Source organism: Bombus huntii, unplaced genomic scaffold, assembly GCF_024542735.1.
Source record: "Bombus huntii isolate Logan2020A unplaced genomic scaffold, iyBomHunt1.1 ctg00000089.1, whole genome shotgun sequence".
Classification (NCBI taxonomy): domain Eukaryota; kingdom Metazoa; phylum Arthropoda; class Insecta; order Hymenoptera; family Apidae; genus Bombus; species Bombus huntii.
The window spans coordinates 280,845-295,399 of record NW_026099344.1 but is presented as its reverse complement, the minus strand read 5'-3'; the positions used below and the strand labels follow the sequence as shown (position 1 = coordinate 295,399).

At 31.9% G+C, this 14,555-nt stretch overlaps 3 protein-coding genes across 12 annotated transcripts; 1 reads left to right on the top strand and 2 right to left on the bottom strand.

Moving 5' to 3' along the window:
• Positions 1 to 1,115: 1,115 nt before the first annotated feature.
• LOC126876659 (adrenodoxin-like protein 2, mitochondrial) lies at positions 1,116 to 2,925 on the bottom strand. Its single transcript, XM_050639574.1, has 4 exons — positions 2,631 to 2,925; positions 2,117 to 2,229; positions 1,820 to 1,952; positions 1,116 to 1,450 (listed from the first exon to the last, which is right to left on the bottom strand). The coding sequence occupies exons 1-4, from the start codon at positions 2,777 to 2,779 to the stop codon at positions 1,360 to 1,362; spliced, it is 486 nt and encodes a 161-aa protein (XP_050495531.1). The 5' UTR covers positions 2,780 to 2,925; the 3' UTR covers positions 1,116 to 1,359.
• LOC126876656 (survival motor neuron protein-like) lies at positions 2,378 to 5,685 on the top strand. 4 transcript variants are annotated; one of them, XM_050639566.1, is made up of 5 exons: positions 2,378 to 2,570; positions 4,161 to 4,343; positions 4,469 to 4,583; positions 4,973 to 5,440; positions 5,509 to 5,685. In XM_050639566.1, the coding sequence occupies exons 1-4, from the start codon at positions 2,490 to 2,492 to the stop codon at positions 5,233 to 5,235; spliced, it is 642 nt and encodes a 213-aa protein (XP_050495523.1). In that variant the 5' UTR covers positions 2,378 to 2,489; the 3' UTR covers positions 5,236 to 5,440; positions 5,509 to 5,685. The 4 variants fall into 4 exon arrangements, with proteins under 4 accessions (XP_050495523.1, XP_050495526.1, XP_050495525.1 ...); XM_050639569.1 differs by lacking the exon at positions 2,378 to 2,570 and adding an exon at positions 2,913 to 3,032; XM_050639568.1 differs by lacking the exon at positions 2,378 to 2,570 and adding an exon at positions 3,929 to 3,971.
• Positions 5,671 to 9,865, bottom strand: LOC126876651 (katanin p60 ATPase-containing subunit A-like 2). Of its 7 annotated transcripts, none has more exons than XM_050639559.1 (8): positions 9,747 to 9,864; positions 9,376 to 9,446; positions 9,246 to 9,302; positions 8,762 to 8,959; positions 8,356 to 8,644; positions 7,812 to 8,169; positions 7,424 to 7,623; positions 5,671 to 7,273 (listed from the first exon to the last, which is right to left on the bottom strand). In XM_050639559.1, the coding sequence occupies exons 1-6, from the start codon at positions 9,807 to 9,809 to the stop codon at positions 7,888 to 7,890; spliced, it is 960 nt and encodes a 319-aa protein (XP_050495516.1). In that variant the 5' UTR covers positions 9,810 to 9,864; the 3' UTR covers positions 5,671 to 7,273; positions 7,424 to 7,623; positions 7,812 to 7,887. The 7 variants fall into 7 exon arrangements, 5 of the variants coding, with proteins under 5 accessions (XP_050495516.1, XP_050495515.1, XP_050495519.1 ...); XM_050639558.1 differs by having other exon boundaries at positions 7,830 to 8,169; XM_050639562.1 differs by having other exon boundaries at positions 7,830 to 8,123.
• Between the last annotated feature and the right edge of the window lie 4,690 nt (positions 9,866 to 14,555).

The following is a 14,555-nucleotide window of genomic DNA, read 5'->3' as shown; positions in this document are numbered from 1 at the left end:
GGGTAACCAAGTGAAAATATGTAAATTTCACGATGTGTAATGTACACTTTATCGAACTTGTAAGTAGTGTAGAAATAGAATATTTTACACGTAACAAAATATACAAACGACAATACACAAGTTAAATTATTTGTTAGATCCATGTATAACAAGCATAGTACAAAAGTGTTTTAGCTTTATGTACTGGTAATTATGAGAAATACCAACTTAATAGATGTATTTGGTATGTACCTAGTTAAGAAAACAATAAATTATTCTGAACAGATAAAGCGTTTAGTAGCTTGTAAAGTATGAATTTTCGAAAACGTAAGTATTTTATATCTAAGTAGTTAAGAAACGCGAGCAAGGGAAATCAAACAAAGGAACAAAGTTTTTTTGTTTAAAAATATTTAATTTGTTGTTCTATTATCCGAGGTTAGAAGCGATAATGTACAAAATCTGAATAAATAAGATTCCTCAATATTATTGAATTTTAATTCTAGGGTAAAGTAATATATCCGCATATTTTATTTATATACAATATGTATAAATAATGATGTGATTTGACTAATTTTGTTGAAAGAATATTTGTACTTTTTACGTAAAACTTCAGTCTTTTACAAACTTTCTTGTAATTAATAAACCAGTAAAAACAATATTAATAAAATCTATTAAAATTATAAACAAACTCATAAGTTTTAATTTTAGTCCTTAAAGGTTGAAATATTTTGCCCCAATGTCGAGACACTTGTTTCAATCCAAAACATTACTATACTGAATCGATAATGTTGCATGTGCCACGAAAATGATGATAGTGTCAGATAACTTGTTGTGAAACGAAAAAGCATTGCATGTACATTTCTGTTGTTTTGTTGACCATGAGTTTGATGATCTTTTAAACTTGCCCACAGCTAAGAAATCAAACAGTATATCTAAACGAAATTAATTTCAAATTATTTTTTAGGTTCTAAGCTTTTATCTAATCTTTCAGAAGTTGCAAAATTTATTCCACAAGAGTCTTTTTTATCATAACCAAGTACACATCTTAAAACCATTTAAGTCTTCCTTAGTAATTTCTTCTTATCTTTAATAGTAACGAAAATAATTTAGATGAACGTTTTAAAATTGACACCCTGTATATTAAAAATAAAAGATATATTTTCTTCATAATTGGATAGGCTTTTTACAATGGCAATGTACAAATATCAAAATTGCAATTATACTATATAACATATGTATATATATAAGCTTCACATTTAAACACAAGATTCTTTATTATATTTTTTTAATACCAATATTTTAATAATTATAACAAGGGTTTTTTAACAAGAGATGTATAACATTGTATACAAATTTTCAAAAACCTATAGATAATTTCAGTTATGCTCTTGCATCATTAATTGTTGATGGAACTCTTACCTCAATTCCATCTAGTTCCTTAGACATTACTATTTGACAGCCTAGCCGTGACCTGAAATTAAATATTATATAACTGAATATGTCAATAAATATATTTATTGCTATACAAATTAATACTAATACACAATAAGATTTCTATTTATCCATTTGAAAATCAACATTGTAAATATGCTAATTCCAACATAGATTCGTAATGATTATAGGGTCATAAATAAAAAACTATGAAAATTTATTATAATTTCAGTTTCGTAGTATTCGTAGAGATAGCGATTTGAAATTCTACATTGAGATGCAGATTTCGAAATACCCAATACTAACCTGTTTTTACATAAATTTACAAAGAAAAATTCACTTTATAAAATATTAAAAGGTAATAGAATTAATAATGTGAATGATTTGATACTGATTATTATGAACTCACGTATCTGTTAATTCATATGCTAAATCCAACATGTCTAATTCTTCATCTGTTGGTTTGTCAGGAAGTGCATCATAAACTTCTTTCGAAAATATTAAATGGCACGTACTACAAATTAATGTTCCTTCACAAGCACCTATATCAATTATATTTTAATATTACAACATACTTATATAATAAAGTATCAAAAGTTAAAAATAATAAGAATATTAAACTCGATAAAAATGAAAATTTTCAAATATTTTCTACCTCAAAATTATTTATTTTAAATTAAGTAAATTATGCTTCTTTAAAACATACCATATCCATCTAAATCAATTTCATTATTTACTACTATGTCTAATATAGTATCTCCAACTTTCCCTTTTGCTTTGATTCTCTCTCCACTTGCTTTAACAAACGTTATATTTACTCTGAAAATAATATTTATGAAAGATAAAAATTATCTCAATATAATTATTTTCCTTATTTTTTGTGTTTCTTCAATTAATCTTCTCTTAATTATACCTTAATTATATGTATCACTTATGATAATAGAAATAATTTAAAAATAAGATATACTTGTCTTAATAATACATAAATAAAATTCGTATATCATATATTTATAACAGTGTTATATTTTTAGTTGTTCACTGTCAATGTTGTTCTTATTAATACTATGTTATTTTTCTAGATGTTATACTCCTACAAAGAGAAAAATTTCTTAGACATTATTATTAGCATTATTATTTTGACACCAATTTTATATTGGAAGGTAAGTACTGAAATTCTATTAAAAAAAGAAGGAAAGCACAAGAAAATTTGTATCACTTACTCTTGTTTTTCTGAAAGTGGTTGCGTGGTCGATATTCCTCTTGTTGCCTGCAAAAAGGGTAACGTTGTGTTGCTTGTATATTTTGAATAATTTGATGCAATACCGAGAATTGATCTCGAAAATTTTTGTAATTGATTTACTAACGCCATTCCACTGTCATAAATATCATGAGTATGGGACACCCTGACCGAACATCAGATAAGTATTGCGGAAAATATCAATTGTAGATCAATTGTACTTTGTACAGAAACTTTCACGGCATTCTTCGGCTGCTATACTGCCGACGTTCCTTTACTGTGATAGGTTATAAAACGGTTCCTAACACAAGTGACGTATCTCTACCGGACACGTGCTCTTCGGGCCACACGTTTTATGATACAAGACCAGCAAAATGATCAATATGTAATTTTACATATCTTACATTTTTTCCAAATGAAATATTGTTTTTATTAAACGTTTAAAACCTCAGGCAACATTTATTTCATCTGATTTCAGTTTTACAAATATATATCTATAATACATATCTGTATAAATTACGGTCTGGTTATATCAAACAGGGACCGACACTCGCTAGGGAAAACTGCCCAAAAATTGAATCGTAAAAACCAATATGAAAGACAACAAATTTCTCGTTCTGCGGAACAAATAGAAATGAGCAGAGTATCTTTATCTTTATCTGAGACATTCAAAGCGTATCACGCATACGCTAAACCTGAAGAAAACTTTCTTGTCTTCCATGTTCATTTTTCCCTTTTCATTTCCATATAGAAGAAACCATATAGAGGTTTCTTCTATATTTATTTATATGTTCGTGATTGATGCTATTGACAACATACAACTAAGGGGAAATACGAATAGTAATAAATAGATGTATAATTCATTATGCAATTTTATAGAATTAAATCTTATTTATCTTCAGATATAAAAACTATATTTACCAGCTGAAACACTAACGCATATGCAGTATAATATAATCTACTTAACAATCTCGTTTTAGTTATAATATGTGATTAATTCTTTTGCTATTTCGCTATAAACAGTTTTTTGTGCATACAATATTTTTTTATAGTATTCTAATATATTGTTAGATATTGTAAAGAAAGTAAAATACAGTTATTGAAGTGTGGGAACATTCAATGTTAACCTTGCTTCAAAAAATAATCTTTCGAATGAATGGGGAATAGATTTTTAGTATTATAGTTGGTATAATGTCATCATTGTTTACAATGTGTTAGAGTTAAAGAAATGAGACAAATTAATATTTCAGAAGCAAATTCAATATTTAAATATGATATGAATGATGATGATATGAATGTTCTTTTTATACGAGGAAATGGAAACGTATGTATGGTAATGGAAACGTAATGGTTTTAACATTATTTTAGTACAAGATCTTAGCATAATAGTAATTAACAGTATCCATTACCTTTTAGTCAATTTTTGAAAAATGACATATATGATAATTTGCAATAGTTTGATAATAAAATACTTGTATCGATATTAATAACGTATAATTTGCTATCTCAAAAGGATACAGACACAGCCAATGATAATGTTTGGGACGATAGTGCATTAATAGAAGCATATGATAAAGCAATAAATTTAGCAAAAGAAGAAGTTATCAAGCGAATGGGAATGGATGTTGGAAATTCTCAACCGAAAGAAAACCTACAAAATCTTAAGCAGCCTAAACACGCAAGTAAATTACACAAGGTTGTGATTTTGATAGAATATTACAAATTTGATACAGAATATTATTAAATATATTGATTAGGAAGCAAATTATTTTATTTTGCTATTTACTTATATTTATTTGTATACACATCTTTTCTCTATAGAAATGGATCATAGGAGCACCTTGTCGTGCAATATACTCAGAGGATGGAGAAATTTATGAAGCTATAATATCAAAAATTTACGAAAACAATGGCACGTGTGTTGTAAAATTTGTAGGTAATACCTTTAGCATGATGGTTATGTCAATTAAGAAATGTACTAAAAATACATATATATATATGAAGTAAAGGCTTTCGCATAGTCTATCACAGTGTCATTCAGCAGGTTCTTAACTCGGCAGGAGTACCTGTCAATGTCTATGGAGAGACCCGTGGGATATAGGGTCATGAACCATAAACATGCATGTTACTTATTGTTCATTATTAGCTGCTTGGAATATAATTCTCCTCATTAGACGAGTGATTATTACTACATATATCAAGGCAAACATTTATACATATACATTTATGCATGGGAAATTCTAGTACATTGCCTGTAAGGACAGTAACTGAATGTCACTCAGCCATTCTATTAAATGACAAAAATTTCTTTTACTCTGTGTTTAGGCTATGGTAATACAGAGAAAGTCGAGTTGAGTTCTCTTTTAGAATCAGAAGGTTTGCAAAGTCAAATAGCACAACAAAAGAAAGCTTTGGAAGAGAAATTCAATGAAGAGAACGACGAGACTTGTGAGACTAATTTTTCTACAAATGTAAATTCGAAAAAATATAATGTAGAAAAAATGGATTGTGCACATCACTTCATATCGGGACCATCTTTCAATTCGATGACTGATATAATGCCACCTGCACCTCCTTTACCACCATAATTAATGGCCGAGTAAGTACAATTTAAAAATTCTAATGAAATGCTGAATACTTCTAATATTAATAAGTAATTTGGAATAAGTTTAACATTTTATTTGGAAAAAAAAAAATACGAAATTTTAATAAAATGTACTAGATTACCAGATAATGATACAGACGCACTTTCAAGTATGTTGATGTCATGGTATATTAGTGGTTTTCACACAGGTAATTATTTCATATAAGTATTTTATTGTATATTAAATTTTCAATGGACTATGTTATTTCTTTTGTAGGTTATTATCATGGTTTGAAACAAGCAAGAAACAATCAAGAGAACAGGAAGAAGTGTTGATTATATCAATTTTTTCAATAACAATATAACGATAATATAAGATATAATAAAATATAAAACTCATTGTATTTATTTACTTCAATTATTTGAAATAAAGAACAGCTTTATTTTCATATAAGACTTTATTTTTTTAAAAATAATTACTAAGATAAGAAAAACTAAAAAACATATTTTTGATAAAATACACTCACATATATATGTCGGGTTATCATTAGGATTTAAGGCGCGTAATGATCCTTCGTTTGAATTAGCCATTGTTTTACGAAACAGAGAATATATTTACGCGAATAAACAAGATTTTACAAAATATTATGAATAATGAGTTTAATAAATAATAAGATTAACAAACGATAAGTTTAACTAATAATTAGATTAAAGATTAATAAGTTTAACGAACAATAAGAGGAACGAATAATATGTCTTACGAATAATGAATTTAACGTATAATGAGATTAACGATCGATAGGTTTCACGAATAATGAATTTAATTAACGCTATTAACAATGTTCCGGGGTTCAAACGAATCCACGGTCAACGGGATAACTCTTTACTATGTGTAGAATAATTTTAAACACAGAATACAATTGCTGAGACACTCGGTAAATTGCTCGATGTATCACTTTCCAAGGCGATCACACGAATGAATATCTGATGAAAATCTTTTTCGCTATCCGACTGCATTTGTTTGTTATATGCTCGCTGGAAACATCGAGAAGGTTCCAATCGTTGTTGCTAGGCAATTTCTGTCAAAAGTTTGTTGTATACTCTTTGGAAACATCGAGAAAGATTCAAACGCCGTTACTAGGCAGTTTCTGTCTGGAGATTGATTCCTAATACAACGTGTGTCCCATTATATCGACATCTCTAAAGTACAATTCTATGCGATTTCTAGGGAGAACAATACAACCGATCCACACCTTCGTCAGGCAAAACGTTTATCCCGTGACCGTGGCTACGTTCGGCGACCAGTTGTCACCTCGAACTCACTTTCGCTTTCACAAATATCAAACAATTACAAATGACAATTGCTTAATTACAGTTATGATAAAATCTAGGCTAAAGCATTAGAAGGCTTCCTCAAAATTGCAAAGGGAAGGCTCCGGTTTTCCTTTCATCTCCGACATATATAATACAAGGATATAATACAACCGAACATTTTAAACTTAGCCTATAGCGTGTGCGCGCACACACACGCACACACACATGACACACACGACACACATGCGCGCACACACATGCGCGCATACACATGCGCGCATACACACATGCACACACATGCGAATGATTTCTCGAACGATAATCCATTTATTTATATTTTTCAATATCTGTCATTACGATTGCGTATTTATTTGTTCCGCGTATCATATTTATCTATTTGCATAACTGTAGGTGACATTTTTTTTAACAATTTTGCTAATATTTCATAACTTTTTAATTCATATTTCAAAGTGGTAACAGGTGTTTCTTTCTTTTCAAGTCTCCTCCATATCGGGCTTATTTCTAGTAGCCACGCTTGCTTACAAAGCAATTTTATATCTGCACAAGAATATCTTTCAGTACATTTTACTATGTGGTTTACAATATCTGTATTTTCTAATAAGTGGTTGCTAAGGTATAATTTGAATATACCAAGTCGAGCAACTTCATTGGGTAATGATACGTATATTTGCTTTTCGAGACGCCTGAGTAAAGCTGCATCAATGCCCCTAATAACATATTTACAATAAATATTATCGTTCTATTATACTAATAATAATGAAGGAATACTTCAAACAACACAATAACATATTTGGAATTTGGAGAAATATTACGATATTTTCTACTTAGAAAACATTGAAATAACGTGATATACGTACCAAGGGGAATTAGTTGTAGCCAGAAGAACTACATTAGAATTCTCATTAGACACTAATCCATCCAATCTAGAAAGAAGTTCTGATCTGAATCTCTTTGCAGGTTCAGACAATATACAGTCTCCTTTATTTGTGGCGATCCAGTCAATCTCGTCGATAAAAATAATTGTAGGCGAATGACTATAGGCAAGTTCAAATAAAACCTGTTCAGTTTAACAAATGTATTATTCATTAAATATTATATTCGAAATTCCTTAAATTCATTGCCTCATCGCGAATATGATATCATTTCGTTTTCCAAACAACTATTCTATTTATATATAAATGACGAAAAATAAAAATTTTATACCTAGAATCTCTCCTTCATAGACAAAGGAACAAAGAAACTTACATAGACAAAGCAACTTACACGTATATACTTCTCGGAATCGCCTCTCCATTTGCTGACCAATCAGCTGGCAGTTATGTTAAAAAAGGTGCAATGGCATTCTGTCGCGACTGCCTTCGCTAACTTCGTTTTCCCTGTTTTGTATATTTCTTGTAAACACGTACAGAAATGAAAAGAATACGAGTATCTTACCTGTATCAGGTGGGCCGTACAGCAAAATACCTTTCCATGGGGAAAACGGGCCATCAAAAGAGATAGGATACTTAAGGGGATACACAACGGCCTCCTTAACAGCGGTTTTACATTCTTCTAGGCCTATAACGTCATCCCAATGTACATTTAATTTGTTTACTACGATCTCCTGTGACGATACAAAGATATACAAAGATAAAATGGCGTCTTCTCTATATTAAGTAAGCGTTACGTAATTTGATATTTGAAGCGTTACCGAAATCACGTCATCGTCGATATACGTTGGACGATTTATCGACGGGAATTTTATCGTTTAAAAGCTTTACGATACGTATATTAATCGAAAATAACTTACGCATGAGACGTCCTCAGCAATCTTTCGTAATTCCGTATTATCTGAATAAAGCTTTTCAATGCATTTCAATATCTTCGATTGCATGGATTGTTCCATTGGGACGTTAAATAGCTCTTCTGATGAACGTCCATCACTCTCATTGGGGAATATTGACGTCACTGTCATTGCGAGATTAATATGATTCGTATTGTCATCAGTTATCTTCTGCTGTAGATTCGTCTCTTTCACAGGCTCACTTCTCGCTTGTTTACTAAAAGATTTGGCTTTTGTCTCAATACTTCTACAAACACTGGATCATATTGTAATACGATACGTTGAATTTGATACGTTGAATACGATACCGTTGAATAGGATACACGTTGAATACCGTTTAAGTTTAATATCGTTAAATAATTTAAATTCTTACGTTTTGCTTGCATTTGTCACTTCCCTCGTCATTTCCCTTCCAGTTATTTTCTTACACAATATGGGATATTTTTGAAATTTCATCTTGTAATAATTTTCATACTCTGCAACGATAATTTCCAAATCGATGTTGTCGCAGACCCGATGTTCGGGAGACAGACGAGCTTCCCGGAATAATACATCGCTAATGTCTATATACCTAAAAAAATGTAGTTTTTAATTAATTATAGTTTTTAACTGATTAAAAATATTTTTCGCAATGACTGAACACTATAAGATAACCATCAAACAACTGTTTTATCTCTAGGTAAGACGGGCAAAAGAATGTATTTACTATATAAATCCTCGAAGATAATTTCTTGTCTTCTGCTCTTTAATTTCCAATTTTTAGATGGATAAGAATAATTTGAATTTATATTTCATATATTTGTTTATAACTAGTTAATCTACATTATCGATTGAGTTATTCTTAACTACTGAATTACCGATGTCGAATTTTCAAATTTGGTTTCGCCTTCTCTTTCCACGATGTCCACTGATTTCTATTTCGATTGGTCACTGACACTATTCAAGAGAATTGGAACTAGGAATATATTTTAATTATAATATACTCACCCATTGTGTTCCAAATAATCACATACAAGGTATAATATGTTGCGATGACGTTCCGAAATACGACTCTCCTCCTAATATAATTATTTTTTCATTACAATAATATAAGTTTTTTCATGTAATTTTTTGTTACATTTGCGAATTCAACGAGTTACACATGATTTTTCATGAAACACGAACGTTAAAAATATTTGATACAGCCTAATTATAAAAATTGTTAGAAGCAAAAGTCATAGATACTATGTGCGAGTATCGCATGAAACGAACAGCTATTAAGAGAACTGCAGCAATATTACAAATCAAATAACAAAACACACACGTCTGTGACGTGGAAATTCTAAAATCTAAAATCTAAAATCTAGAATATTCCTTACCTTTTTTCGCAGATTATAAAATATCTTATTCATACTACCTTGCATCGATAAATCACCGTTCATAGTGACACTTTCAAATCGCCTATCGTTTCTCAATGGATACGAGAATTTCCGTTTATTACTTTAAAAACAACCCGTCCATTACGTTTCTCTTAAAAAATTCTTTCAACTCCGTTGAAAACCGTGCATCAAACAAGAGACAAACGATTTGTTGCCATGGAAATGTTTGGTTCACACATAAGCAACGCACAAATATAATGATAGAATAGCTGAGTGTGTGTACTGTATAGTAAGATGGATGCAACATGGAAATAGAAAGAGAACACCATGTATAGATACTTCCTGTCCTTGTTTAATCAGGCATGCACACTAGTGGACACTGACGCTGCTCGTATACCGCTGTTACATATTTCCTGTACAAGCGCGCGTCATTAGACAAGGACGGAACATCCTCTCTCTACTTCTCTATCGCGTTTTTAGTTCGCTCACGCGCTCTGTACTTATATCTATTACATTTCCACCATAAGCAGCGGCCGTGCAGTGACTTACAAAAGTTCCGAACGGTTCCATCCTGGGCGGACGGTTAATTGCGTTCGATACTTCGAGACAGGAAGGTGAGTACAGAATCGCTCCTCTTAGTACTCTTATTAGAAGTGTTATCATCGAATATAAGTTTTTTCAATAAATTCTTATCGTTTTACAATCTTTCTAGAATACAATGACGTCAGCAATCGATCATTTTCGCGAATTTATTGTAAATTAATTGGGGGAATATCTGGAGTTCTTTATCGGTTTCGACTGTAAAATCAGCAACTATTCGAATTTTTCATTCATAATTGTGACGTTTTCGACTCTTCCGTTGCCAAGACCCCCTTGAGAGATTTTTGGCACGTTCCATCACCCTTGTTAAACGAGTGCACATTGGTGGATATATTGATTTTAAAAACCAATACGTGAACGAGGTTTATTATCTCACTGGAACAAAGAAATCCGTTTTATTCGCGAATTTTCCGTGTTTCTTCTTAATTTTCGTGAGTGTCTGGTGCGGAGCATTATTTGAATGAACTTTTCATCGTTCAGATTATATTTCGTTTAAAAAGATTGAAATTGATGTCGAGAAGAAATGAAACAAGGTGCTCGGGCATTCCATCGTTTCCCGGGGAAAGAGAAATATGAAAAAAACGGTCGTTCTTCCTTCTGCCATTTTCGTCCATTACCAAAATGGTATGACCCAAATGTCCCGGGCCGTGAATCAATCAAGCGAATTTTGAATAATTTTTGAATAATATCCAGTTAATAATTTGTGAAACAAATTAATTTCATTTTATTGTTGGAAACAAATTAGTTGGATTTTTCTTTCTTTAGCAGTTTTCGCCGGAGTTGACCTGACGTGCTACTTCAGTTTCCATCTTCGCTTCTCGAAACTTCCAACGTCCTTGGTGTTGGAGTCTCCTTGTCCAGGTGAGTACATAGCTTCTAGATACTCGTCGCTGTTCATCCTTACGAGCCTCTCGAGCTTTAGTTGTCAATTGTTATCGTTAAAGGAAGAGAAGCTCGCGACAGATGTTATCGAACAAATCGTTTCTTCTCGAAAAGTTCGAACTTGTTCGTTGCGTTTGAATATATATGGACGGACGCCATTTTTCATGACATCTTCATGATTTGTCATGTCGTGAGTATAGCTTCTGACTACCACATGTTTGTGATTTAACCACTTGTGAAATTTGACCACTATACCGTGATAGAAAAATATTTCCAATGAATTATAAATATTTTACATTGTGAATTATAAATATTTGTTACAAATTATATCGTACTTGAGGTGAAAATGAACCATATATCTGCTTATGGAATACGAGGTAGTAAATCATTCGAAACATAATAACGATTAATTAAGCACATATACAATAACGTTTACGAATGAATATTGCGAATTATTGTATGGCTTTAATGCGGTATTTAATGTTTTGATTGCGGTCTTTGAAATGGTATCATAGGTGCTGATATAATATCGCGCGAAAAAGGAAAGACCAGTGGTTAATATTGCAGGTGCACCAGTGCGTTGCGCTCGTCGGGGGTGGTTTTGACGCCGGTGCCGAGGAGAGACGCAGAACGTGTTCGATCGACCCGCGAACGTAGCCCGTGCTCATACTGCGACAGAGTTCGTTTCAGTTAGGCTCAGTCGCTGTTTGTCCGTCGACAGCGTATAGTCGCGTCGGCCTACGATTCCTTTTTTCTTCTTGTTTCTTGCGAACTCTCTCGCAACAGCCGTTCTATACGTACGCCGCCAGTATATCGCGTGATCATCGTTCCCGTTGCTTCCCTTACCCTCTCACGTCCTTCGAAGAAGACCACCCTTTGGTTTTTCCTTGTTTGGAGGGAATTCATCGCTCGGACACATGGACTGCGAAGCACGAGGGTTGATCGAGGCATCAGCGTGATGTACTTTTCAGGTTTCATATTTTCTCTATGATACTTTCTAAGGAGAATTTGAAAGATATACATTTTTAGGAAATAAAGGTTTTTATGGAGTCATCGATAGGTTAGAATTTAATTAACTCTCTTATAACAGGTATTCCAATTTTTTAATATATAAATTTAGTTTCCTCTATGGTGTTAGAGAACACAATGCGGGCATTTTATGATATAACGAATATATTCGTATATATTTTAGTTTATTCATTCGTCAAATTTCCCTAGTAGGCCGGCCTGCAGCTCACATGCAGCACTTAGTAAAAATTTGTTTTGTTAGAGGTTGGCTATTCTTCTTGCTATAAGAATATCGTGAAGTCGTATCATATGATAAAGCACCTTCTGAAAGCTAGATGCTCGATAACGAGCCTAATGATTCTCGGTAGTTTGTAATGTCAAGCTTTGAATTGGCGAGATCGCTCTGCTGTCAAACGGCCGTCCAGCGGCGACCACATTCTTTAACCACGTTCAAGGGGTATATCACGCTACAGAAACCATCAAAGGGTTTGCAAGTTAGTTGCCTTTTAGAAGTGGGGCAGTTGGTTGTTACATGTAATCCGTAGTTGCTGGCTGTTCTCCTTAGTCGCCATACATCATAGAGACGACAGTTATAGTCGCCAGTTGTCCTTGCTAATGGTTGCTTGTTGTCGCTAGTTAGTTCTCGTTATCGTTATGTATTCCATCAATCACGCGAAATTTAACGTATGGGAATTTATTCTTCTTTATTCTTTCTGTAGGGAGATTTTTTAAGACGAGGAAAATATAGAATATTTTAAGACGACGGTAAGGTTTGAATTTAAGTAACTGTTTTATGATACAACAAAGTGGAAAGACGATTTAATTTTATAAAGTTTAGGGTAATTTTTTAAAAAACTTCGAATTTAAAAGATTCAAATAGATATCTTAAACGTAATTAAACCCTCCATATCGTAAGAAATTAAATGAAACTGCGCAACAAAGTTGATACATTTAATGTATTATTTTAAACATTTATTTAAAAACATTTATTTAAAATTTAAGTGTAGGCGTCGACGCGCGCGCGCCATTCGAAGCATTTGTCAGTTCGTTACATCTGCGGTAAAAGTTGTAACTACGAAGAAGCTTAACATATGGTGCGTCTCAAGACGACAGTAAAAAGTATTAAGAGATTTTTCGAGATTTTTTCTTTTAAGTTTCCAAGTACTTTTTCTATTTAACTTCTTTTTTTTTTTTTTTTGTTGCATTTTCTAACAATATTCGATAAATAGAGACGAAATATGACAGTTCTTAGTTCGGGGATTTATTGGTTCGAAAGTTACTTGAAAAGTGTTTCTGGAGTTCGTGCGGTTAATACTTTTAAACTTTTACCGAGTACGACTTATTCCGTATGGCTGGACAAATCTTTGTTGATACTGTAAGCGTAACTGTAAGCGTCCGGATATTGTCTTGTGGAGATAGAAAAATACACGAAGTATTGATTGAACTACATATTTTTTTAATTCTTTTTTAATTCTTTTAGTTCTTCATATATTGATAATAAAACGATATTCCGCTACTTTGAGCACAATATAGTAATGTTTAAATAAATAATAAAATTTACGCATTTCGTCTTCATGCGTCGATAAGAAAATGCAAAAAAAGTTAAAGAAAGATGATGCGCAGACGCGAAGTTTAGTCAGCAATAATATTTAAAACCTCTAAAATATATTGTACACATTTATTTGCAAATAAGCTCAATGAAATTGAACTGTAACTGTGTTTCCAATAATGTCTTCGATGTATTGCTCGCCATTATGTCGGATTAACAGCTCTAAGTGATCGACCTTAATCACTAAATGTCGGCCGTGATTCAGTGGTATAGCTTTACATATGACGGACATCGCAGGCGCTTGTAAGACGTCCATTGTGAAACGTTTCCAATAGCACCGTTTATGCACCGTTTATGTGATGGTGAAATCTGAATATATATATCGCTGAAATATATATCGCTTATCACTTGAGTCTGACACGATCGTTTTTAAATAGAATCACAATTTTTTATTCTTTACAAAATCAGTCTTTAAAGATTATGTGCAAATAAAATAGATAAATAGATAAATGGTTGTAGAAACTTATAAAACAGATATTACAAGTATATCTAAATAAATGATATATTTATAAATTGTAATATTTGATCTAAAGTTTAAATAAATAAAAGAGATACTCGTGACTTACAATAAACGTATTTTTTTTTTTCAATTTTTAAACAAAGCAAAAGTGGATAACAATTTTTCAAAATGTAAAAATCAACACAATGGTTGGTTTCTTTAATTAATCAATAACGTTTAAAGTTAATTAATGTCCAGAGTGGTTTGTACA